Below are 25904 nucleotides of genomic sequence, written 5' to 3'. Positions count from 1 at the left end.
ACATATCCTGAATATTTTGCATGTCACAAGTGTGTCGTCATTAAATTGAAGTATAATACTCTGACGTATAAGAGTCTGGCCAAACCCAAAATCATTTCGGTTGTCAGCTGGTTGGTTTGACCTTCAGATGTACACTTTTGCTAACCTTAGTGCTTGGTGATCATGACGTCAGTGTTAAGTGCTCAAAGGACAATTTGCCGCATATTTCATTGTCCGATATTAGACTTAATTTCTGTTCTGACCAAGGGTGTAACTTTGGTTTGAACTTTGTGCGTGGGGGGGTTGAGGTTTCCATCCATAATCATGATAATTATTGGAGGTGTGTGATGCCACATCACTACCCGTTGCACCACCCTCAAATCATCTTATCTGACCCTAACCTATTTCATTGACGTATAAACCAAAGATTTCAAACCCTTTAGTCATGTGATTAATCATTGTTTCAGTATAGCGTTTCTTTCTTATGATAACCTTCAATGGGAATTCTTCTGCAAGGAGTGCCACTGATAAGATGTGAATTCATACAGATAACAGTTCGTACTGTACTATGAATAACTGGAAGCGTTGCTCAAAGACATAGTAGTGCGCCTGTAAAAAAAATGGAAACATCATAACATTTAATTTTATGACAAAATTATAATGTTTTGCATTACTTATGTACCACATTATTTATATATAAACATGCATGACATTAATTGCGAAACTACATGTAACTGTTTCTTCTTGTAAATTCTAGGGAGTCCCAGAAATCGCTGGCGCGGGCACGCGCATTAGTTTGTATTATGTTTCCCCCTGCTGGTGAAAATGGGGTATTGTTAAAATAGGACACCAGGCAAAATGTGACCGTTAAGCTTTGCAGCTAATATATATTTAGTAGTACTTCATTTTCTCTTCTATGTAGTGTTCAAGGGGCATTGATGTATTTATAATGGTATGAATATGGAGTTCAAGACACTGAAATGATTCTGTACGACGCTGGGAACTTAATTGGACAGTATTCTGATTATTTTCAGCAGTAAAACGTGGTGCCTCTATTTTTCAGGATCCCACTATAGATGCATGTCATATCTTAAGGAAATTGAAACAAATCTGGCGCTTTACCACATAAACCACATTTTGTTGTCTATTTAATGCTATGCAGATTTAAGCTCAGTATTGTAGTCCTGAAATATACAAAAACACAGCACACAGCTTAAATTGATGTAAAAGTTTATTTCAAATACTGACAAAAATTACTCTCATCACTTCTCTCTTACTATTGAAATGTCTTCTGTACATTTTTACTTTTACTTTACAATCGTCACCTATGTCTGACATGTAAACCCTATTAAATGGGATCATGAATCCCGGATTCCCTGACATTCTCTTTGGGTCAGGGTTCCATGTTTTTTTTTTTTTAACCTATGACAGGTTTATCATCACAATAACTAAAACCTATTGAATTCCAGAAAGGTAGAGCAAGAGGATGTAAGAATCTGGTTATGCATTTATAATGAATTTTTGTACATTCTGGTGTACAGCCAGCATAGCACACAGAGACACAGTGGTGTAGAATACCTTTCACTTGCATTGCACTGTGCTCCATAGATATTTATAAAGGACGATCTCCATGAATTATTACAAGCTTTGAAAATCTTGAGGAAGAGTGCCCCTTGCAGGACTGCAACGGAACTGATGCCTGCTGTGCCAGCTCACCATTGGTAGGATCAATGCCTACAAGTCATCATTCTCTGCAGTGCGAGCCTATCGTCACTCTTTCCAATAAAGCACGGTGTAGCACGAACAGGGCAAGCATAACTTTTCGTGGTGAATATCACAGCGTGTTGGTTGGTCGGTAAAACTAGCGACACCACACTAAAGATTCAGTGTTGCTTATCTGGTCATTATTCAGCAACTTCCTCTTAGATTTTAACTGCTTGACCTGATTCTCCTGCACAATACACACCTGTCATTTCGTACTCTCAGCTCTATGGGGTTTTCTGATAGATGATTGTACTGGAAAGCCAGGCTGAGAGGGACTGACAGGTAATGGTCAGGTGACCCCTGGACTTCCCTCAATGTCGACATAAGTCAGCAGCATACTTGCTTGTCACTACTTCTAATTGTACATGTAGTCTCTCCAACAATCTGGTCAGCAGCGACAAGGCTGCAGACAATATCTTTGCAGCAAACGTATTGTGGAGGAGGAAAAAAAAGATAAGATTTACAAGACAAATTGAAACATTTCATTTGCTGCTGGGAAAGGAAAGGACAAAGTGATCAATCAGAAAGGAAAAAACAAACAAACAAACGGAGTTTAATCTATTTACAGTGGGGTAAAGCAAAAGCAACCACATGGCATCGTATGAACAGGTTTCCAAAGAATAAAGCTCACCCAAAAAAACACAGAAACAGTACTCTTGGACATACATATGCATGCTCAAAACTGAACAGCACCCCCTACGGTCTTTCTACCAAATAGCCAAGTATTGCCTCATTAGTTCCTTGGTTATTTTCTTAGCACTAAATCATGAACAGGATAATAATAATTATAATAAAAATTTGCCAGGCAAGGAAAAATACAACAGTCCATTGCAATTTTAATGTTTGAAACTGAGGCATTATGGTGGAGAAGTCTTTCCTCATACATACCGAAATGGCTTTTTCTCACACCTATATGTCAAACTACACTAGATGATCTCTGCTCCCAGTTCACGTTAGACCTGTGATGCATTCACAAAGGCGGGTTTTCCTCACAGCACATGGCAACGGTTGCATAGGGGCAGCGACGAAGCGGAAACACCGCCCTCACTGCCCCCAGCCGCGGCGAAGTGAGTCAGTCCCTGAGCTCACAGCTTCTCTCATCTTACGTTACCCCATCCTCACACCTAAGGTTCGTCAACTCAGATAGGGTGGGGGGGGGGAAGCTGATCTCAAGAAACAGTTAACTGGTACAGAGCATGTAAATCTAACATTGAAAGAAAATTCTGGTGTGTCTTGTGTGAGTTTAAGTAGGAGATGGCATCTAAGACGTTCTGCACAATAAATGCGCAGACTAGAGTCTGAAAAACGCCACATCAGCCTTGGAGTGCTTATACGTATGACCTAGGGAGCGTCCACAAACTCATGACCCTGCCTTTTAGAAAAGCTGTGCCAGGGATTGAAGGGGGAGCGACTTCAGCAGACCCGCATTGTACCATGACACAGAAAACACAAACACACACATCCTCCAGATCCAGTGCTAATAAAAACTATGTCAGTATAAGTTCTCAACAAATATCACCGATCCCTCACACCCTCAGTCCTGCTGTGTTCACAGGGTTTTTGTTGCAGCTAGATTTGATTACTTAGGGTTTAAATTCTGAACATTTCTGAACACATCTTAACATTGAAAACTTCTGGAAAAGTCTGATTGCATTAGACCATTTAATGTTTTGTCTAACTGTGCCCTTTGAACAAGTGGATAATTACATAATCTGATCTCTGCATAACAGTTAGTAGCTTGAACAGCAATTTAGTCTGTGACTTGCCTAATCAAATCATTGATTGAGCACACCAATACCAACAAATCATCTCCATTCAATACCTAATCAATCAGGCCTTTGTCAAAAGTAAATTCAGCAGACAACTGTGAAGCAGAAGAAAGTTGAATATATTACAAATAAACTAAAGAAATGTATAAACTATTTTACATAAGCACACTTGAAGGGATTCAACATGTATTCAAATGAGGGCTCCATTCACCTACACGTGTTATGGGCAACATTAATGTCATCCTGACACTGTGAGATGGAATGTGTCTGGCACACTTAAAATGCCACTGGAGAGACTTCCCCCTCCACAGCCCAGGGCTGATTCACTGCATCCAGGCACCATGACATCCCCATGGAAACTAGAGCTCTCAAACAACCATGACCAACAACAGACGAAAGTCTGAATATGATGGATAAGGGGACTGGACAAACCTCTCTGCTCAGATTTACATAATCCCACACTAAATCATGAAGGCTCATCTTAAAACAGGGGAGAAACCAGATATCTTACTGTGCAGGTGGCTTCTGATGACTTATGACTACCTTCCAACACTTCTGGATTTACGCAGAGCTCAACATTCTTGCACCAGATGTAAACAGGCTTGCTGGTGAACTGTAAACATACTGGCCGATCCATCTTAGCTCCTTCATATGGGACAGCAAACACATTCTGCATGGTCTTGCTGTTTGCCAAGGGGTATCATGAGGAAAGGATGCAAGACACCTCTAAATAACTGGGGGGAGGTGGATGATCAAAGGGGTTAAACACTCTGTAAAAACCTTTGCATTTTTTTTCCCTTGTCGAGTCATGTGGCATCGCCATTAGGGTTGATTTCCACTGATAATCCACCAATCAGTGGGCAGCCCTGGTCAAAATTACAGCTGAGGGGTGTCACAACAGCTTAAGCAATAATTGGGTGGGTCTTGCATCTTTACCTCCCTCTGCAGGAAAAACAAAACAGTCTTATATGACACAGCAGCCCTGGGCTGAGAACCAAGACATGAGGGGTGGGCCACCAGTGTGGGTAAGAGATCGGTTCAGGTTAGGCAGAGGGACTGAATGCTACTTAGAAGCTTGTACTGATGCTTGCTGGTTATGTATACAAGTCTATAGATTTTGATTTTAAGCTAGCAGTGGTTTGCTGAAAATATTTATGTTTGGCCAGGAGACTATTAAGAGCGATATCACTGCCCCCCCATCAGGTAAGATGGGTTCATATAAGAGACAGCAGAGCAGAGAAGCTTCGGTCAAAAGCTGATATTCCCAATTACCGGTGGCAGCGGAACAAAGCAGACGTTAAGTCACTACCATGACACCGGCTACTGCAAATCCAATCATTTTAAATCCACCATTTGTGCCAAGCTACACTCACATTCTTCTTTGGCTACTAAACCAAGGCTCAGAAATTTGGTTTAATCAATCCACGCTTCAGCCAACAGAAAGTACAAGATGATAAAGAACAGCGAGATGACGATCCTAGCTGACACGATTATTCGACCCCTTTCCCGGTGGCTCTGTTGCATTGACTGAGGCTAACGCTAATGCTAATTCTTCGGACTCTACTGCCTCCATTCCGGGGGGGGGGGGGGGGGAGGCATGCCACAAGCAGAAGTGCACATGGAGAGACGGCCCCACCCTTATCCCGAAAACAGAAAGAAAAAAAAACTAAATTAATCAACTCTAGAGCCCTTTCCTCACTGGTTATGCCCCATGGAGCCTGGCAGAGGAGTACTGGGAGGGTTGGGTATACTGGAAGAGGAGAGGGGAGCTGGGATTGGTGTGTGGGAGCAGGGGCGGCACGTGAGCTGCGGTGAGACCGCAACGTGGCTGCTGCTAGCCCGCCAGCTTGCTGGTCACCAGCGACGACTTCCTCTGGGGCAGGTCCTGCGGCGTGGGGATGTGGTCCCCTGTCACCAGGTTCTTGTCCGGCCCAGCTGTGGGCAGCTGCTTGTTCTTCATCTTGGCCTTAGCCATGTTGTAGTCCCCCGAGTCAAAGTACTTCTGCTGTGGGACGGCAAAGAGGCAAACGTGGATGTCTCGACTTGGCATGATTGGCGCATGTGTTGCGACGGTATTCCCATGCAGAACTATGCGGTATGAAATCACAGGGCAGTTTAGATCAATCCTGACTAAACACATTACATCCTTCCTACAGCACTACAAGATAGACTGCTTTCATTTACATTTTTAAAATTAATTCATATATCTTCAATAACAATGTGTGATCCAACATCTCATATTTGACTATTGACCCAATTATGTACTCAACCCCAGTGATGAAGTCTTGGGTTTATGTGGAGCACATCGCAAAAATATTTAGACCCAGGACAAGTTCTGTCATTTTACTGAATTACAGATCCTATATTCTGCTTAAAATATTTTTGTTTCTAAACATTAAAACTATAATTAATGTTACAGCGTTTTATGTTTGGAAAATATTCTTAAATAAAATGCATCGCTCCGTCCCCAAACAGCTTCTGGGGATGTAAGGAACAAAGCAGGATGCCAGTGTTAAAAAGAAAGAAAAAAAACTGGAATATTCCATTCGCATAATTAATCAGTCTAATGTGAAAGCTGAGTTTACTTAGGTGGAAAAGAATGTTCTAACGAGGAAACAACTGCCTTACATCTGTGTCTTACCTGTGAATAATGAAAATTAGTAGCTATAAAGACTAAAGTGAAGTTCCAAAGTTAAAGTAAAACAAATACAAGCAAGGAAAACAGTACAAAATTGTTCGGCAGTCCCAGTGGACACTGCTGGTTCAATTATCAGGAAGCGGAAGCCACACCAAGCTATTGAGACGCTGCCTGAAAGGTCTTCCCTCGAAACCCCCTGCGAGAACCAGGATTATCATTGTTAATGAAAACTAAAGCTAAAGGCATTTTCGTAAAACTTAAAATAAGAAAGTAAAATAGAATTTAAAAAAAAACTACAACTAAATGAAAGCTATAAATATTGCTTCTGATACTAACTGAAATAAAATAAAAACAAGGATCAATTAATTTTCATTACCATTTTTAAATACTACTTAACTAATGATTTCTTTATATTTCCTGTTACCTGGGACATGCTTTGCCCATTTGAGGACATTAGTACATGATGCATACTGAGTATTCGTATAGGATTCGCTAAAGATCACACACATAGAACAGTTCTACAACCATCAGTTTGTCCCTAAAAAAATCCATAAAAGACATATTTCGTCTTTAAAATAAAAGCTATTTAAACTACACTGAAAACTAACTTAAAATGAACTGCACTTCAATTCAAGATTGAGCAAGATGAGACAAAGAGAGTATTTTAGGCAAAATTCAAAGCAACGTGGCACAAATCTAACACTGGCAACACCTACAGAAAGGGCACACCCAAAATGTGGCATGGTAGGGGAGGCATCACGCTGCGGGGCTGCTTTTCAACCGCCCATGTGGGCATCCTCTCAAAAAGGAAGGAAGGAAGGGAGGATGGATGGTGCGAAACACACAAAGACAGCAAAAAGACCTATCTGCTAAAAAACAGATGCTGGGGAGAAAGTTGGTCTTTTATCAGGACAGTGATCCCAACCACAAGGCCAAGGTAACACCAGAGAGGCTCCTGAACGTGCCCTAGAATGGCCTAGTTAAAGCCCCATCCTCAACCCAAGTGAGAATCGCTAGAGCTATTCTGACTGGGAGATTGGGCCAAAATCACTCCTGGACATCATGCAAAGCTGGTACGAACTGAGGCCTAAAGACACAAGGCTGTCTTTTTTGCATTTCACTGCTTTGGGAAAAAAAACACAGAACAAAAATTTTCATGTATAATTTGTATGTCAATTAAACGATAGGATTGGTCAAGGGTCAAAATACTCTTACGAGGTGCGGTGAATTAGCAACAGTTTATTACTGACAAACACAAAATAGGATTCCCGACATAACATGGAAGAAGAGGCAGATGCCAGGATGAGATCCACGTTCGCTTCGCCGCATGCACTTGAGTGCCAACCGTGACACGGCCGCCATTGCTGCGAGCTGGGTGGTGGGGGCGGAGCCGGACGGTGGGGGCGGAGCCGGACGGTGGGGGTGCTGCTTACCCCCTTCTGAAGCCGCTTCATCAGGAAGTCGGAGCCTCCAGGTTTCTGTCCCAGGTTGGGGTACTTGGCTTTCAGCTTAGCCTCCTCTGCCTTCACCGGATTGGAGTCCTTTTCCTGAGAGTCCTGTCAAAGAAGGCCTTTCCCTTTCAGTAAGTGCTTTAAATTTCAGTTCACATCTCTCAAACATTTAAGGGATCTCAGTGTCGCGATTTTGAGCTGAACAGAGGCTGTCAGAGCAGTGAAACAGGAAGGGCTTAGAGCCAACCGGCATCTCCTCAGAGAAATCTCACTGTATGGGCTTAACACTCTCACACTTAACCCTCCTGACATCACTCAGTCGATAATGTTACCTAACGTTTCAGTGATTTACACAGCTGTTTATGCACCCTGTATTTCTTCTTGTTTAGAACTACCAATATCAATAGTGCCAACAGAAAGGTCCAATTTGGAGGTTGACCCACCCACTGTCCAATAAAAAAAAAAGTGTCATTTCTTGCATGTCCAGCTGCATTAACTGGCAAATGAAGTAAAGCATCAAAGCAATTTTAGTTCAATGCCAGACACACAACTGACTGACTGAAGAACAATATAAACTTAAAAGCACAAAAATAGGACAGAGTGGGACAGCTTCCAGAAGTTGCCATGGCAAACTCGGCCCAAACCAAATGCCATGACTGGAACACTCTGAGCAGACAGCTGGATTCTGTGACACTCTCATTAGCTGAAAAAGCAGTCCATTCTCAGAGAACCAGGAATATAAATCGGCTTTACCAGCTTGTTTGTCACCTTGGCCCGCTCACGGTGACAAACCAGGAATTACCCACCTAACAGATGTTCAGATACGCCCTCCCTTTCATAACTAACCATCTCTTAAGATTTATGGTGGATGTTAATACGTTACTATTTTCAATACTGGGACAAAGTCCAGAGATTTGTTCCAGTGTTGATAGCTTGTAAATTACTATAACTACCCACTGCAGAGGGAATACATGTGTTACAGTTTATGCAGTATAGAAAAGGGCCTTAATCAGGTTTTAGTGTATGTTAAAATATACTAACATAATTATTTCATATGACTCTGAAAGAAAGCTTCCCAATTAAGTCCTAATATATTAATCTTCTTTGGTAAGGTTTTATGATTCATTATGCAGTGCAACCCTAACCCATAAGCAGCATAAAGGCCAGAAAAATAGGCTAGTAGACTAAAAAACAAACTAACGGGCTTCATCAAGAAGTAAATTGTACATTTTACAGCAGAACTGACACACTGCGTTTTAAGTACCAGCTGCATGTATGGTGGTTTAAACTGCAATACATTTTGGTAGCTAACATTATCTACACACATTGCATTGCAATATATACAATAGATCTTTGGCAGTGTTTGTCAACCCAGTCCTCGGGAACCCAGACAGCCCACATCAACTCCCAAAACACCTGCACCAAACAATAAAGAACATTAAGTACAGGTACAGGTGTATTGGGAGAAAAAATCTGGACTGTCTGGGGGTTCATGAGGACTGGGGTGACAAACACTGATCTACTGTGTCCAGCCACATTAACTTGCTTTGGAAGCCAACAATCACATGTATGTAAGCTCAGTGTATAACTGCAGAACACCCTGACTTGCCAGTTACATTAGGAACCAGAAAGCCAGAAAGTGCATAAGCCTGTGCCACGCCCACTTTCCCACAAAGCCTGACTGGAGAATTCATAGCAGGGACAAACCAATTCAAATCAACAGGCCTGCCACTTCTGTATCTTATTCTTCCGACACTGTCAATTATGTGAGCCATTAGACCAGAAGGGCTAACTCGCATCCTGAAATACCACAAATCCTGCACTCCCCCAACACAACCAAAAAAAAAATAATAGTTGGGACAATTACACAAAAACCTGTTTCTAGGTCACAAAAGATGTGACCTAAATCCTTCTCCATGAGATCTTTCTAGCCAGTGACAAAGGAGGTAACCTTTAGCTCCTCTCGAAGGCTGAAATTAATGCTGAGCATTGTTATCCCCCTTACTCCAGGCCAAAGTCATCTAAAGACAGGTAAAAACAACTAGCTGAGAAACTAGAGAAGTGTCAGGGTCCTAAAATAAAGCCTCCCTGGAGGGTAGCAGCTGCAAAATTGAGTTCATCTCAGTGGCACCAAGTCTTTGTTACTTTGGCAGCCTAAAAAGTAGATGTCAAGACTGCCTCATGCCATCTTAGGGAAAAACGAGTAATTCACAAGAAGCAGTATAAATATGCATATTAAGTATACGTGATGTATAACGTCTCCAAAGAGCAATGCCAAGAGAGCCTCAATTAAATTAAATTAAATTAACATAATAATTAATATGCAATTAAAAAGCACATGAAACACTATGACAAGACTTTGGTCCATATGCCTAATTCACTACAATAATCTAATTTAAAGCAAAACAGCTGCAATGCATGATGTATATTACAGTAACCTGGTGGGTGGGTGGATATTATTAGCCTTATCAGCTAACGTGATTTCGCTTAACCTTGGAAAAGGAGCTTTTCACCATCGCTGGGGCTGGGTGGACTAGGTTAAATATCTCCTAATTGAACTGCATTTCCCAATGTGTTAAAACATTAAGAAAGTACTGGAAACCAATTACAACAGCACGCTTAAAAACGCCTAATTAAATAATGGCCTCGTGACATATATGAGCAGTTCGCGGTTGGTTATTCCATCTTACGAGCATTCCTGTATATTGTTAAATAATTCAACCAGCAGCGACCGACGTGATTGTTAGCTACCATAACATCATGGTAGCACAGCTGGCTTGCAAGGCAGTTAATTAGATAAATGGATATAGTTGTCCAAAATCAACACAAAGCCAAAAGGAACATAAATATCAAAGTTCTAGTTTTACTTTATTAACCCGTTAAGTTATTTTCTCCTTCAGTACAACCGGAAAATAACTTTGCAACAGCAGTAAAGCTAAACTCTAACCAATGGCGCACACGACCGAATTGACTGCTTAGTTCAAAAGCCAATGGGAGTGAAGATAAGCCGTGGGCGGAGGTGGGACTTCCGTGGCTCTTCAGCGTAGAAAAATAGGGAGGTGGGCACGACTTTCGGATTTTATTAATTACATACTTAGTTTTTGTTACATTTTGTATGACAGGAATCGCAATATTAGCGTACAGAAAACACATACAATAATTTAGCTCACACGAATGATAAAACTATCGAGCGCAACAGAGAGACTAGGTACCTGCGTTATTAAGTTGGCTACTGACTGCAGAAAATTAACCTACCTGTTTCTCCTCGCCAGACTCCACCTGAGCCTCAGACTCTTCAATTTCGGATGACATGTTCACACCGTAGCCAGCAATAGAACGCCTTTCCTCGTCTAAAAGGAGGAGGGGGCTTTATGTAATCAGCCCTGTCTACACACCTACTCCGCTTCTGTATATGTTGACTATTCCGTTGAAAATGGCGAATATCACTGGTGACATCATCGTGCGGGACCATCAGCAGTGAAAGACAGATACAGTCACCAATAGTAAAAGAGAAAGTATGAATACGGTTTAAAGAAAACCAATGAGCGACCAGCAAAAGCAGTCGCATTTAATGACAGCTTGAAATTACTGTTTATTTCTGCAAGCTGTAAAAGTTGCAGAATTTCACTAAATTAAAAAAACACGCATTTCCTTATCAGTCAGTGATAAAAACATACGCATTATCCATGCATATCCAATTTTCTATATCATAACCCAAGGAAACACTTTAAAACAATTATAATGAATAAATTCTGTTATAATAATAACATTTATCATCATCATTATTCTAATAATCAGTATTATTATTGCTAAAGAACGCTGCAAATGGACAATCAGATTGAAAAAAATAAAATAAATTTTGTACTGAACTACACCTTCGATAAATATTTAATGTGCTTGTTGAAAACTAATAACGTTGTACAGATAAAACTAAATTTTACTGGGTTTACCGAAAAGTGTCGTTTCTAAATACTGTAAAATATTCAATAAGGCTTTGGGAGCCAATAACGTATTTAATATTTACTTTTTGATTAATGACGAGTGTTGTGATACTTTATTGTATGTCCTTATATCAGTGTCACGTTTTTTTCAGAAATATCAGAAATACATAAATGCGTTGAACCTTCTACGCACGATAAGCTCAATGAGATATCAATGAGACCTCGTGCGATGAGTTTACCGTATTTACATTTTCAGGGGCGAAAACAGGCCACCTCCTTGGCGATCCCGTAAGACACATATTGTGCCAGATTTCAATGCGAATGACTAGTTCAGCAAACCCTGTGAAAGTATGCTAGTTTTGGTGTGGTTGGTAATATATTTGACAACTGCTGAGAAATGCATGATAAAATGAGACGCACTAATAATGGTTAATCAGTTAATTACATACAATCTTAAATTCAGAGCTTGGCTCTAACATCAGTGTCATGTTGGGAAAGTAGCCCACGTTCCAGAGGGAGGAAAAATAAAACAGTTAAACCAAAACCTAACGTTACCAGTTAGTTTTAGCCTTTCCGCCAAAGCGCCAAAGAATGGTGGGCGGGGCTTCTGTCGGTCTATTTAGGTCATTGGTGAATTTTGACATGCACCGTTTTAATTGGTCATTTTTTTCTAAGACGGGCGGGTCCACAAAAGGTAATCAAGTTTGGTTGTTATTAACAGGAAGTTTTGTATTTACTTTACATTTACTTCGCCTAGCCAGATAGGCTTTCCAACTATAGGAAGTGTTTAGCTAAGTGTATTTTGCGATTTTTTTTTTAGCAAAAGGGGAAAACATTAAAAATATAACTAAACTAACTGATTGAAGATCTGTATATAAAACCGGTGGCAAGCATACTGACAGTGAGTAAAATGCTTCGATAGTTGTCTGTGTGTGTATTTTATACTGACGAGGAAATTGTAAGTAGAGATAACTAAGCTAATTATCGTTTAACCGCTCAGATTCCTCATAGATAACTTTATGGAGCAAGTATTGTCCACGTTTTGACTTAGTTGAGCTTTGTCTGCAATTTATTTCTGGGTAAATATAGGGTCTTAACTCACGACAGTTGAATTGCCAAGTATTAACCAGTTTGTCCAGGAAAACGTAACTTATTTTGAGAGTTTTTTTTTTTAAAATCTCCAGCGATTATTTTTGTTGGTTTTGTTCTCTTCATTCCTTTAGTTTACCTGTGCATTCCTCGCAGTGCACGTGAGTCTCGCTAGCCGGGTTAACTTGTAACATGCTACTAATTAACCTAGTACGCATAAAACAAGGGTAGCCAAAATCTTAAAAAGAAAATCTTTTTTTAAAATCTTCCCGCAGCCGTAAATATCGACTAAGAGTAAAACAGGAGAAGACGGGGCCTCGTTGCTTTATATGATACAGTTGTGACAGAATAAGCAGCTCCTGTTTTATTTTATTCCACGTTTTAGGACCTTATAAATACTGGTTGTCTTGAACAAGGTAGGAATAATATTATCTGGTAACTTGGTAAATGATAAATTATTTGGTGTTACATCTTGTATTAACACTGTCAGTATCAATCAGTTTGGGCAGGCTGATTGGTGATTTGTTTATGATTTGTATTACATAGTAGTGATTGTTTTTACTCTTGCAAATGGCCCGGTGAGCAGGATGACCACACTTACCCATCGGAGTCGCCGCTCTGAGCCAGCGGTAGAGAGACGGAGCCAGGAGGAGGACGCTGACCAGGGAGGTTACCCCCCAGATGACGACGAGCGTGACTCCAAGGATCTTCGCCTGACCCTCATGGAGGAAATCCTTTTGCTAGGCCTGAAGGATAAGGAGGTATGGTGTTACCTTCCCTGCCCTGAAAGAGACGAGTCTCCAGTCCAGGATTCCCAACACAGGAAGCACAGGGTTTAAAGACCCCAGTTATATCTAAAGCATGTATTGTTGGATTGAGATCGTGAGAGGAAATCACAGTATGGAAGGCAGATGGGTGTTAATGCACAGGTTTACCCAGGGTAGGGGCCTCAGCTGACCTTGTTTAATAAACTTTTGCCATTGCTAACCCCCATGAAGGAGGTGAATTGGGTGGTGAGGTTTGCAGGGGTAATGAAGGGGGCCCGTAGTGGGGTTTGTCTAGGGTGCCTCATGTGTTTCCACTCCCACTTCTTCTGCCTCCTTTCCTGTACTCAAACCATCATGGAACATAGAAGGGGCACTCTGACAAGTGGAGTAGCTCAATGGGCCTCTGATAGAAAGGGAACATTGATGTCGGCCTGACATGAAAATTCTCAAAGCCCTGGCAGGAATCAGATCCATAACCAAGGACGTACAAAGCCAGAGCAGTGCAGTTAAAAAAAAATCACCTACTCGCCTGCTATCACTGAGGACTAGAATCTGATCCATTTTAGTCGCTGCACTTCTGAGTGGAATAAGCTCTCATGTCTGGGTTTAGGGGACTGTGGTGCCTGATACTTGACTTCATTTGTTAGTCAGATCGCCTGGGTAACCCCTGCCTGGGTAACCCCTGCCTGGGTAACCCCTGCCTGGGTAACCTGTCACCTGTGTATCTCTGTTCAGGCTGGGGGTGCTCAAAGAATTGAAAGGGGCCCCTTTTATGGTTCCAAGTGACCCTTTTTGATAACTGACAATCATTTAAAAAATACACACAAACTTATGCAATGACTCTTTAAAACCAAGAGAGCGTATTTACATCTTGGTGGTTGTGCGTTACAGGCCGCACTATGCAAATTGGACCGTGATGCTTATTGCCTAGTGAAGGTAAAAATAGTTGAAGTCACAACAGACTTGCATTTGGTAAAAAAAATTCAGCCAGGTAAAATGCCTGTAAAGTCCAAATGCGGCTTGTGATATTTGAACAGAACCTGTGAAATGCTGCAGGTACCTTTTTGTTTGTTTTTTTTTACTAGTGTATCCTGGTACTTCCCTTAAAAGTGCCATATAGTTCATAATGATTAAAGCAGGTTTGTAGCTTCAAGCTGGATATGTAACCTAAGGTATGTGTGTGTAAGAGAATTACCCGGTAGTGCAAAAAAGCTGTAAATCAGGTTAGTTCTTGTCTTGTAAAAACCATGTGTATAACAATAGGAGCAAGGAAGTTAAGTGGACTATGGCGCTCATCCGTGCGTATGAGTGAAGTGTTTCTCTGCACTCATTGCCTCGTTAGGATGCTCTCTGTACAAGAAAGGCTTTATGGTTATAAATAATGTCGCTTAATCTTGGCCAGTGCTGATAGGCTGTTCAGAACCCTGAGCCCTGTATTCCGTATAAAAGCTGAGGCCTTTGAGAATCCTGGCTTGATGATAGATGTGTAGGTGAAGAATTTCAGGTTCTTGGTTCCATCGTGAGCAGATGCAGAACATGCAGTCATGTGGCCATTTTAGCGTAGCTGGGCTGGGTGTTAGCGTGCCATAGCATGTCTTTCGCAGAACATGCAGTGATGTGGCCATTTTAGCGTAGCTCGGCTGGGTGTTAGCTTGCCATAGCAAGTCTTTCTCATTTCCTGCCATGAAGTTCTTTATATTCTAAAACCGGAGCTTTCACACCATTCCGGTTCTTGCTTGGTCTCCTCTGGCCTTGATTTTCAGGGGTTTCTAAAATGTGGCTTGGTTTGAGGACTGAAAAATAAAACCTGGATTAACTGTAGTTGTTTTTCATGAGACTGATTAGCGTGTTTGCTTTCTGTTGAAGTATCCGGCATCGCCATCCTAATGTCCTGCTCCAAGGTTGGGTCTCACTTTCCCCTTAATGGTCTTAAACAAATCTTGTGGAATGTAGGCTGAAGGACAGGCTTGTGCGTCAGGAGGAAACATGGCTCATTTCTCCTGAATAAGCAACTAGGGCTTTGATGTGGGATCTCTGCATAATAAAAGATAAACGGACCAGATGTAGTTCTCAAAGCGTCAGAGGTGTGGCCTTGTGCTGCTGGAATTTGGTGTAACTAGAATTCTTTGTTTTTAAAAAAAAAAAAAAAAAGTATCCTTAATCAGCTGTGGATGTAGACTTGACTTTATTGATCCCCTTTGGGGGGGAAAAACAGTTTGGTTCTGCAACAGGTATACAGATATAATTAAGGAACGAGATGTAAAGAAATGTATGAAATCCCATAAGTAGGTGCTTTCTGATGTTCGACATTCCTTACAGAATTTCAGTGCCCATACTTTAGTGATACTTCGGCTGGGTGAAGGGAGTCTGGTCCTGCTGGTTCTTCAGTGAGCTGTTTGGGGCCCGTAATAAGGTTATTGCGCAAGGTGCATGCGTGGATTGTCAAGCGTAATGGAATTTCAGAGGAGTGGCTCCACAGCAGTGCTGAATATCACTGCTGGGTCTTTGTTCGAAAATAATCATTTAAAAACCTAAAGGTTTATTAGTATTGGCTAATTCAGGTCAGGCTTATGAATAGAAATGTAATAAAAGGCTTTGCTGCAGCTTTACATGGGAAGCCTTAATGCTAATTGTGACTGAGTTGCTTATGATTAATGCTAGTTACAGTCAATCATAATTTGGTGGTTTGGGAACATTTTAGTTTCCCAATAAATTGCCCCAACACTGGAGAACATATGGAGTTTGTTGACAAGTCTGACTATAATAGTAGATTCTGGAAACAGCCAACATGCTAACTCCTTTGAGACAATGTGTGTGTGTGTGCGTGTGTGTGTGTGTGCGCGCACGTGCACGACTGGAACAAAGCAGATTCGGCCTCTAAGTTAGTTTCCCCGTTGCATTTAAGGCATTTCTGCCAGGATATTTTGACTAGGCTAAAAATATACATATATTTACAATTCTGAGTGTGTGCATTGCTACAGATATGCAACCATACTTGGAGGTAGAGAACACAGAATTTACATGAGATTTAGTTCATTATGATGTTTTTGATTGTAAAAATGTAAAAAAAAAAAAAAAAAAAGTGCAAATAAGCAACCCTTAGGTTTCGTTGTTCACACGTTGAAAGATGCATTGCTTTTGATTTGCGGCTGTTCCTATTTGTGTTCATGTTTGCGGTTTTAATAAAAAAATTCAAATCAAACTCTTTTCCCTGCTCTATGGAACCATGATCCTAAAAGTAAGGATTGCAGTGAACCATGAACTTTATGTGCCATTAAATTCATGGATAGTTGCTATTTTGGGCCGGAGTCAGTGACGCAGAACCTGTTCTTGTTCAGGGTTACACGTCTTTCTGGAACGACTGCATCTCGTCAGGTCTGCGGGGCTGCATCCTCATCGAGCTGGCACTGCGGGGGCGGATCCAGCTCGAACCCGCCACCATGCGGAAGCGCAGACTGCTGGATCGCAAGGTGACAAGGGGGCGTCCATTGTTAACAACAATTAAGCTTTGTCCGTTTTTAACCGCTTATCCACTCCTGGGTTACGGGGACCCCACAGATTATCCCCGGAACCACCGGGCATGAAGGAGTGGCCAATCCTGTTAATTATTACCACAGTCTACACACACAGACTACCAAGATATCCCTTGTTGTGCAGATGTTTGAATGTACACCGACTCCTTGTTAAACATGTCATAAAAGGCTCTGCTGCTGATACATTATACATATTCCCTTAATATATGTTCTTCATATGTCTTCTCGCCTACCCCATCTTGCGCTCCATGACACACAGACACGTATGTAGGTGAGAGCAAGTTAGGCAGCGAAGGGCAGCCACCTGCAGCGGGGGGGTTAAGAGCCTCGCCCAAGGGCCCACGGTCACGTGACTGTTCTGCCGAACCCGGGCTCAAACCTCCGACTTTCCGATCACAGGCTCAGACGCTTAGCACAGATGCTTGAATCACCTTGCGGCATAATGCCTCTTTAGATGGGTATATTGTAGTGCTTTACAGTGCTAAATGAGGGAGGTGTCGTGGCCAAACTGAATGACCCCACCTTAACGGGGACCCCCCCTCCATGTGAGACCATATCTTGGCCCTGTGCAGTAGCATGTTCCTGCAGTATCAGCGAGGATCTCCTCTCCTACTGGGAGTTGGATGTGGGTGAGACAGGGGCTTGCTAGTGGATTTTTAGTCCATATTATGTCATAACAACAACACCTCCCCCCCAGGTTCTGTTTAAGTCAGAGGCCCCTACAGGAGACGTACTTCTCGACGAAGCCCTCAAGCACATCAAGGCAACGGAGCCTCCGGAGTCTGTGCAGAGCTGGATCGAGCTCCTCACTGGTGAGTTCTACCACTGATCTGGGATCAGGTCTTCTGGTGCGTCCCCCAAAGGACGCCAGAGTCCATCCCTGATGCGTGTCGATGTTTACTGTGGGTGGTCACACTTTGCTGCTATGGACATTAACATGTAATTAAATGTGATCAATGCTTAACAAGCTTTCGAGATGTCCGCTAAACTGACAAACGTTTTTGAGTTCTGGCTGAAGTTAGAAGTTCCTGTGATATTTTCATTCTTCTACATCCCCATTTCTGAGAATTCCTACAGAAGAGGATTAGGGCCACCGTGAACATATTATTTGAATTCTGACTTTTTTTCTCAGAATTCTGACTTTATCTCTATACTCAGAATTCTGAGAGAAAAGTCAGAATTCAAATTATATTTTCATGGTGGCCCTAATCCTCTTCCGTAAATTCCACATCAGCTCTAAAACCTTGTATTGCAAAATAATGGAATGATTACTCCCTGAGGAACAGTGGATGGAAATCAGCTGTGGATGCAGATTTGGAGTTAGACTTCATTCATCCTCTTGGGGGGGGGGGGGGGGGGTCGAATTTGTCTAGCAACAGGTATACAAATATAAGTAAGGAAGGAGATATAAAAAATGTATGAAAAAAGGTACCAAGGAAAAGAATATTAACAGTTTAGCGCAGATGTATGCAGTTACTTTTGGTATAGTGTAATGTTATTTGTAGTGCAAAAAAGAACTCGAGGCAATACTGCATGAGTATAGTGTAAATGTCATTAGAACACTCACGTTCCATCTGTTAAACCCTTAATTACACTGATTCTGACTTCATCAGAGAGGTGGCTTGCAGTGCTGTCTTTCTTTCTGGTAGCTAGCTGGGGTCCCTGTACCAAGTACCATGTGTACTTGGTACTGAAGTCTTGCTCATTGTCCATGGGTCACAACATTGTATAAATGTGCAGCTGAACCTGACCCTGGGAGTTAAATTTGATAGGCTGTAACAGTGGTTCGTAAACCTTTTGGACCAAGTACCACTTTGGATCAAATCAAAGCAGCCAGGTACTATGCAGGTGGGGGAATAATAACTCTAATCACAGAAACAGAGTTTCGGTCTTCTTTAGTACCACTTGGGGGCGCTCTAAGTACCATGATTTGAGAACTACTGAGCTGTAAGATCTGCTCTGTGGAAAGGAGTGAAACCAGGGCCCCCCGGTTCTTGTGAATGGATTTGTGTCTTGTTGGGTGGGTTTTAACGCCTCTCCCCCCCAGGAGAGACCTGGAACCCCCTTAAGCTGCACTTCCAGATCCGCAACGTCCGCGAGCGCCTGGCCAAGAATCTGGTGGAGAAAGGCATCCTGACCACGGAGAAGCAGAACTTCCTGCTGTTTGACATGACCACACACCCAGTCACCAACACCACGGAGAAGCAGCGACTGATGAAGCGCGTGCAGGACAGTCTGCTGGAACGCTGGGTGAACGACCCGCATCGCATGGAGCAGCGCATGTTGGCGCTCATCCTGCTGGCTCACGCCTCCGACGTGCTGGAGAACGTGCTGACGCCACTCACCGACGAGCAGTACGAGACGGCGTCTACACGCTCCCGCACGCTGCTGGACTGCAACCCCGACGCGGAGGGCACCAAGGCTCAGGCCTGTGAGATGATTTGGGCCGTCATGGCCGCCTTCGGCAAAGCTTGAGGTGGGGCACTGGGCCAGGTTCCCAGCTACCCCCCCCCCCACCCCCACCCGGTATCTGACACCCACTTTGAGCTGGCTCAAGTATGTAGGAGCAGTGAGATGGGAAGGTGGACTCCCTTAATAGGCCTTATTTTTTTTTTTAAAAGAAGTGTCATAATTCGGTATCAGAAACTAGCTCATTAGTCTCTCATAATGATCTACTTGTTGAGCTGCTCTCTGCTTTGATCCCCCCCCCCCCCCCCCCCGTCTCACTCTCCATTCTCTGGATGTCAGCCAGACTGTGCTGGAACTTAGTTACGTGACTGTCTGTCCATTCTGTCCCATAAACATGCAATAAAATCAGTGCGACTCTGTGCTTTACCCACTTTTACCGGTGTAACTCACTCTCCCGTTGACTGGCTCCTGTCCAGTTTGAGGAGCAGTTAACTTCTTGGTTTATTAGATATGGGTGAATACTATGGGAATATGTGCTCAGTTGTGAATGAGAAGGTTTTTTTTTGTGACTAGAGGAGCAAAACCTATTTAAATCCAGGTATCGTTTTATGTTTATTTGTTGTTTCTAATCTGTCAAACTATTTAAGCCTGCAGCACATTATAGAAAATATTAATATTTGCAGTTGAATGATTTAAATGGCTGACTGTCCATGTTTTATAACAAATTAGATGTTGAATGATTATATTTTTAGAAAATGTATATATTGGGTATAATATCAGATGTTTTTATATCATTTAGTGCTCGTAATTATTTAAGATGATATAATGTTTTTAGTGATATCTAAAGGCTTTCATTTTTTTTTTTCACAAATGGAAAGTATGTTTTTTACAGCACTTGTGAACAACATACCTTTTTTGTTTTGGAGTTGATTCGGACTGGTCTTTATTAAAGCAAGGGAGGCTTGTGTGATGTTACCTGTCTGTCATCTGCCCGTGTGACATGCCACGTGTGTAAATGCTGCTTTACTTTACACATATAGATGGGTGGAGTAACGGAGAGCTTGTGAGCAGTGTATCAGGACGTCTGGCTATCAGAGCTCAAACTGCACAGTGGGAAAGGGGGGAAAAGAAGAGAAAGTAAAGGAACCAGGGCTACCTAAGACCACCTGGACCCTGCTGGCCCCCAGGGCTGTTTTTAGAGCAGTTTCCTGCTTCCGGATGTAAAATAATATCCAGGGCTGCAGGGGAAGGCGCTGCTCCTCAAACACGAGTCGCACGATAAGCGTGTCGGCCATGTGCTGCTTCTGGTTTTGTTCGTTCTGTTGACGTTTCCTTGTTCCTGCTGCTTTGGCTCTGATGGTCCCTTGTGTTTGGTCGCCAGAGGACCCTCACTGCCGTGTACCTGGTGTCCATGGATGCAGGGCCAGAGTCTCCGTAATTAGACCCCTGCTGACGGTCTATTTATGGACGGCTCCTCGCTTTGCACAGATCAGTTGAAGCTCCATTTGTAAATCATCAGTGCTTTTATTAATCTCTGCAGGGAAATATACCAGCCCCGGCTGCAGGTTCATTCGATGTAGTGACACCATGAGGGAAAAAAAACACCAACACTCCGCATCGGTGAGCATAGTGACGTCTGCCCATTTTTTATTTTTTTTGCATTGTTTTGGATTTCCGCATCATTTCCCTCCTTTGCTTTCAGACTGTTTGGTTTAGCAGACACTTTTATCCAAAGCAATGTACCTGTTTGCAAAACCAGGGTCAGACAATGCTTGGAGAATGTGGGGGCCTGACAACAAAATTGTACCTCTGACCTTGGGATCTGAACCGCCAACCTTCCAGTCATAGACGCGGAGGCTAAAGCTCACTGAGCCACACACCACCTGTATGATTCTGTGTACTTGTATCAGTTCTGTAAAAATCCACTGCTGATATTTCCCTGGTCAGACCCACATGAAGCTGTACCCCAGACACCCTACTGCCGCTCCTCTGTCTCCTCACAGGCCCATTTTTACAGTACATCTCTATGCCTCCCGTTGTGCTGCCTTCACAGGGCCATGGCCGCCACTCCAGCTGGCGAGTGCCGGGGGTGGGCATCTGCCCTCCGCGACTGCCGAGAAGCTGCCGTGCAAACACTCGGCTAGTGAATGTGGGCGTGTTGCTTCAAAGCTGGGCGCCGCCCCCTTTTGTGCACTGATCCTTTGAAACCGAGAAGGTGGGCGTAAAAGTGGAGGGGGGAGGGTCCTTGGTGAATATGTGAGAGTTCCGGCCTGATCCGTTTTGATGGCTGTCAAAACAAAGGATACCTATTGATCCGCGTGTCTGTCTTCATTTGCATCTGAGAGCCTGGCCGGCTTGCCTTTGTCAGGCAGGGGTTCAAAGTCTGCTGTCTGTCTCTGAGCCAAAGTAAACACGCCCTCCCTGGAATATAACCTATTGTTTTTTTATCATCTTATTAAAGAAGTCGTCGTACTGCAGGGCAGAGGCAGCCTTTGGGAGAGGACGTGGTGAACCCATGCGCACTAATTGGACCATGACTCATGTGCCCCAGTGTGTTAGATGTGAAACAGACAGTAGCTGAAATGTAAATGAACCTTCCTCTGCCGATTCCGAAAAAAAAGAGCACTTTTAATAGATGTTAAATCTCTGATCTTTTATCTTTTCAGGCTTAGGGGAAATAAAGCAGAACAATTAAGTTTTAAATAAAGTCTGTTATGTGGGGAAGTATCTCCTGGTTCATTGTTCCACGTTTCCTGCAGTAAACACACCAGGACCTCGCAGATCCACATGCTAAGCCGACCCAGAGCCCCGGACACGCGGCCCCCAGCCCGCAGCACTGTCACGTGTCCCCCTGGGTTTCTAATATTAGCTGTGGTTCCGTCTGCATGCAGATGTGTGAAGTCTAATCACGCCTCTGGTTTTCATAAGCAGCCGTGCAGCTTATCAGGTGAACTCCATTGTGCACTTAGGTCTGGGACACCACCCACCAGTACGTGTGAACCTGTCTGGCCACTGCTGCTCCTCCCACTGACCTGTGGAGAATTCGGCACAATCACAGTGACGCTGGGACAGGTCTGAAGGTGTGGGCCGCCTTTCTGGAACAATAACCGCCACGACAGCTGTCATTTGCGCAGTCAAGCTGCTACACAAAGTGAAATTCCGATTCTGAAGAAAACCATTGAGCTCAAAGCAAACACAGAAGTACTCTTATCACTATACATGTCCTCAAAGACAACACTCCTTTTCTATGTTCTGTCATGAGTTGAAATAACCCATTACACAATAGAGCAAGAATGATTTTTACCATTTTAAGCTGTACTTAAACACACACATTTTACTGCTGGTCTGCTAGGCACTACTGGTTACTATTGGGCAAGTAGATTCCTGATTTAAATTGGCATGTATTTATTATTTAAAACTATTCTCTGACACAGGAGTCAGACGCAGTAGTGCTAAATGATTCCCTGTAGCAGTGGACTGTTTTATCTACAGTTAAATTGAGGTTCATTTATTCATTCTTTTGCTTTCAGGCCAGTTAAAACAATATAGTCAAGAATGACAATGGGACCAGATGGGGACTCCGCTGGACAGACTGCAGCCTAAACCCACCATTTTCCAGGCTGTTCCCTGTCTGTGTGGTGTGAGCCTGGGGAGTTGTTATCCCTTCCGAAAGAGATGGTTCGCGATCCATCCCAGAAAGACGGCAAACACAAGACTGATAACCAGAGGCTTAGTTAATCGTCTACAATCAGGGTTCCCGACCCCTGGTCCGCGGTCAGTTTTCCACCAGGACGGAGTACCCTGTTTTATGGAAGGGCTGGTTAATTCCCAAAAATAAAGGCCTATATTCTCACGACCCCCGACGTTGAAGCGAACTGTACTCTTCAAAAACTGTAAACTCCTAAACTTATGAAATCGCCCATGTATTCGCCATATAGACCAGTCCGCGACCATTACAACATTGGGAACCACCGCTCAACGGACACTTAAGTACAGTGCACGATTTCGCTGTATAGTTTTGATGACCACGAGGTGGCGCCATTGCATTCGCAATCTTTGGTCAACACTGCAAGAGTAGTAATATACCCCGAAGTGCTTTGGACTTCTGAAACCTTTAAGCTACGTGTTACAATAATGTGCCAAAGACTTAGGTTTGGCACAAATAATCCTAATAATTACAGTCTCTCTCTAATTAGGAGTCTCTTTGTGGAATTCAACGAACAGACCTGAATTCTTCAAATACGTCTTTTTGATTTCGTAATGATGCCAGTAATGTTTAATTACTTGTGGATATTTCGTTTGATCTCACTTATTTACGTGCACTTCGTATGTTATGTTATTCTTTAAATTATTGACATAGGCCTAATTTGTCTTACACAATCGTCAATGTCAAAGAAATACCTTGAGGTGGACGTTAAATGCGTCTTACGTCATTATTCTTAGTAACATAATTCTGGGGCCGGGAGACTGTCGCAGTAATTAGAGAACGTATTCTGTTATATCGACTGCATGAAAAATACAGGGCTAGCGGTATGTTGGTTCATTTCTTAAGATGGCAGTATTGCATATTGTCTAAACAGTGGCGCGACTTTCACATCGAAACATGAATCGTGTCCTATCTTAGGCACATTTAATCCCATATGCGGCGTTTGTACGCTGCCTTTAAGGAACAAGACTTACAATCTCCTATATCAAATGCCTGTCCTGTTACGCATGTCCTGGGCATGTTTTATGTTATTCTCTTAAATTAAACACGTGCTATTCGTGCATCTGTCATTTCAATCGTGTATACTGGTGAATGCTGGAAATGCATTATTAACTAAAAATTCTTTACAAAATTTGCAAAACAACATTGACATACAGCACAAGTTGAAGTTTAATTAGCCAAAATCTAAAACCCGTCATGGTTATAGTGATGGAAAAGATTCGATTAGAAATTAGCAACAGCAACTAACATCCGCCTGAGGGAGGGAAAGTTGTAGTCCTTTCACTCGCCCACTGAGGCTCAATGCCGATGACCCCATATCCGCCCCCTCTGTTCGGGCTGAGAAGCTGAGAGTGTTTCATCTCAACAGGACCCAAGAGCAACCGCTCTGCGCCCCCTCCCCTCTCCTGCCCTATCCTCCCAGCCCCCACCCTCCAGATCGGACACTCGCAGTGCGATTTACATTACCACCGCAGCTCGAAGCGCAGGGCGGAGTACAGGACCTCGGGCGAACCGTCAGATCGCAGCCCATCGGGCTTGGGAGGGAGGACGGGGAGAAGATAAGGCAGAAAGAGCTTTTCCAGTCACGTGTGGTCAAGCCTTGCCTACAGGTCATAATTCCTGTCCTGCTACTTCTCGCTGTAAAAATTGAGCAATTTCACCATCGGTGATGAGCGATGTTCCATTCATTCAGAGGACTGTTGTATTTGACACGGACGTAGCAAAATCAGTGCCAAGGCCATTAGGTTAGCTTTTTAGGACTGCAGAATGAAATAATATTACACCTTTGGTCAATATTTTTCTAAGTATACACTTCAGGGCACAATATAGTTCTTGCGGTCTAGGAAAAACTTAATTGATGCATTTAAGCAAACCGTTTGGTCTTTTTAAGGTTTGCAGTTATATTTTATACAAGAACACTGTAAGTAATCAAAACTCATAAAACTATACCTTAAGTTTTACAATAAGAAAATGCGTGTTCCCTAAGTTATGGATATGATTCAACAATACTCTTTTTAATATAGGCCTCATTTCATATGCATGCCATTTTTAGGAATACATGTAGGCTTATATAAAAATACTTTATTTATATTTTCCAAGCAGTCCAGTCTTCTTTTCAGTGCAGTTTAATTGGCCTAATAATAACAGTATTACAACTTAAAATGCACCTTACAAAAACAAAATTTGTGGAAAACAAATCTCTTGGTGAAACCCATGTAAGCCTACAATTAATTGCAACTGCAATAAGAATTCATTATTTTTTGACAAGCAAAAATTCTCACACTGAGCAGCACAGCAGATGGCCAGGCAAAGGTACCGTCATGACACGTCCCACCGGGAGAGATGGCGAGGATTGCATGTCAACCACACTACAGGCAAGATTGTTACTGTCTCACTAGGACGCCTAGACTCCGTGGCGAGAAAGCGCGATCATCACTGTAATACTTTGTAATGCACTACCTTATTAAAGAGTCTAGACCTTTTAGTTAAGTGGTTGCAATTTCGCCCACAGTGTGGAAGGTTGCGGTCCTTTCTTTCCTCTATCTCTAGCAAGTCACGTGACAGTTAATGGCTCAAACATCGTGTGGAACACTTGGTTGTTTTTCTTTTAAAAATTCCCATTAAAAATGATACATTGTTTCATGTCGTACATTGAATACGTCTAATCAGAACTACTTAGTCACGATACTATAACCATTGTTTATAATAATTTAATCACAATTTTATTTATAATTTGAAAACCATGCACCATATGAACGTGGAAACTGGACACTGCTTAATTAATTAACCAGTTTATTAACCAATGAGATGCATTTATCTAACAATATTGACAAAATGCACAGAATGACAAGTGAAAA

At 42.6% G+C, this 25904-nt stretch overlaps 2 protein-coding genes across 7 annotated transcripts; one reads left to right on the top strand and one right to left on the bottom strand.

Moving 5' to 3' along the window:
- Positions 1-1192: 1192 nt before the first annotated feature.
- On the bottom strand, positions 1193-11052 carry LOC111860668 (alpha-endosulfine-like). 2 transcript variants are annotated; one of them, XM_023844573.2, is made up of 3 exons: positions 10857-11052; positions 7584-7706; positions 1193-5514 (listed from the first exon to the last, which is right to left on the bottom strand). In XM_023844573.2, exons 1-3 carry the CDS (start codon positions 10911-10913, stop codon positions 5347-5349), a joined length of 348 nt encoding a protein of 115 aa, XP_023700341.1. In that variant the 5' UTR covers positions 10914-11052; the 3' UTR covers positions 1193-5346. The 2 variants fall into 2 exon arrangements, with proteins under 2 accessions (XP_023700341.1, XP_023700340.1); XM_023844572.2 differs by having other exon boundaries at positions 1193-5517; positions 10857-11050.
- Positions 11053-12151: 1099 nt separating this feature from the next.
- On the top strand, positions 12152-23196 carry LOC111860666 (Golgi phosphoprotein 3-like). Of its 5 annotated transcripts, XR_011984946.1 has the most exons (8): positions 12243-12443; positions 13218-13392; positions 16737-16868; positions 17629-17743; positions 18979-19938; positions 20881-20960; positions 22310-22420; positions 22871-23196. XR_011984946.1 is itself a non-coding variant. In XM_023844568.2 (6 exons), exons 3-6 carry the CDS (start codon positions 13219-13221, stop codon positions 19404-19406), a joined length of 849 nt encoding a protein of 282 aa, XP_023700336.1. In that variant the 5' UTR covers positions 12243-12443; positions 13017-13047; position 13218; the 3' UTR covers positions 19407-20315. The 5 variants fall into 5 exon arrangements, 3 of the variants coding, with proteins under 3 accessions (XP_023700338.1, XP_023700336.1, XP_023700335.1); XR_011984947.1 differs by lacking the exon at positions 20881-20960; XM_023844568.2 differs by lacking the exons at positions 20881-20960; positions 22310-22420; positions 22871-23196 and adding an exon at positions 13017-13047 and having other exon boundaries at positions 18979-20315.
- The last annotated feature ends 2708 nt before the right edge of the window (positions 23197-25904 follow it).

The sequence above is a fragment of the Paramormyrops kingsleyae genome, chromosome 23 (assembly GCF_048594095.1).
Source record: "Paramormyrops kingsleyae isolate MSU_618 chromosome 23, PKINGS_0.4, whole genome shotgun sequence".
Classification (NCBI taxonomy): Eukaryota; Metazoa; Chordata; class Actinopteri; order Osteoglossiformes; family Mormyridae; genus Paramormyrops; species Paramormyrops kingsleyae.
This window is presented reverse-complemented; position numbering and strand designations above follow the sequence as displayed.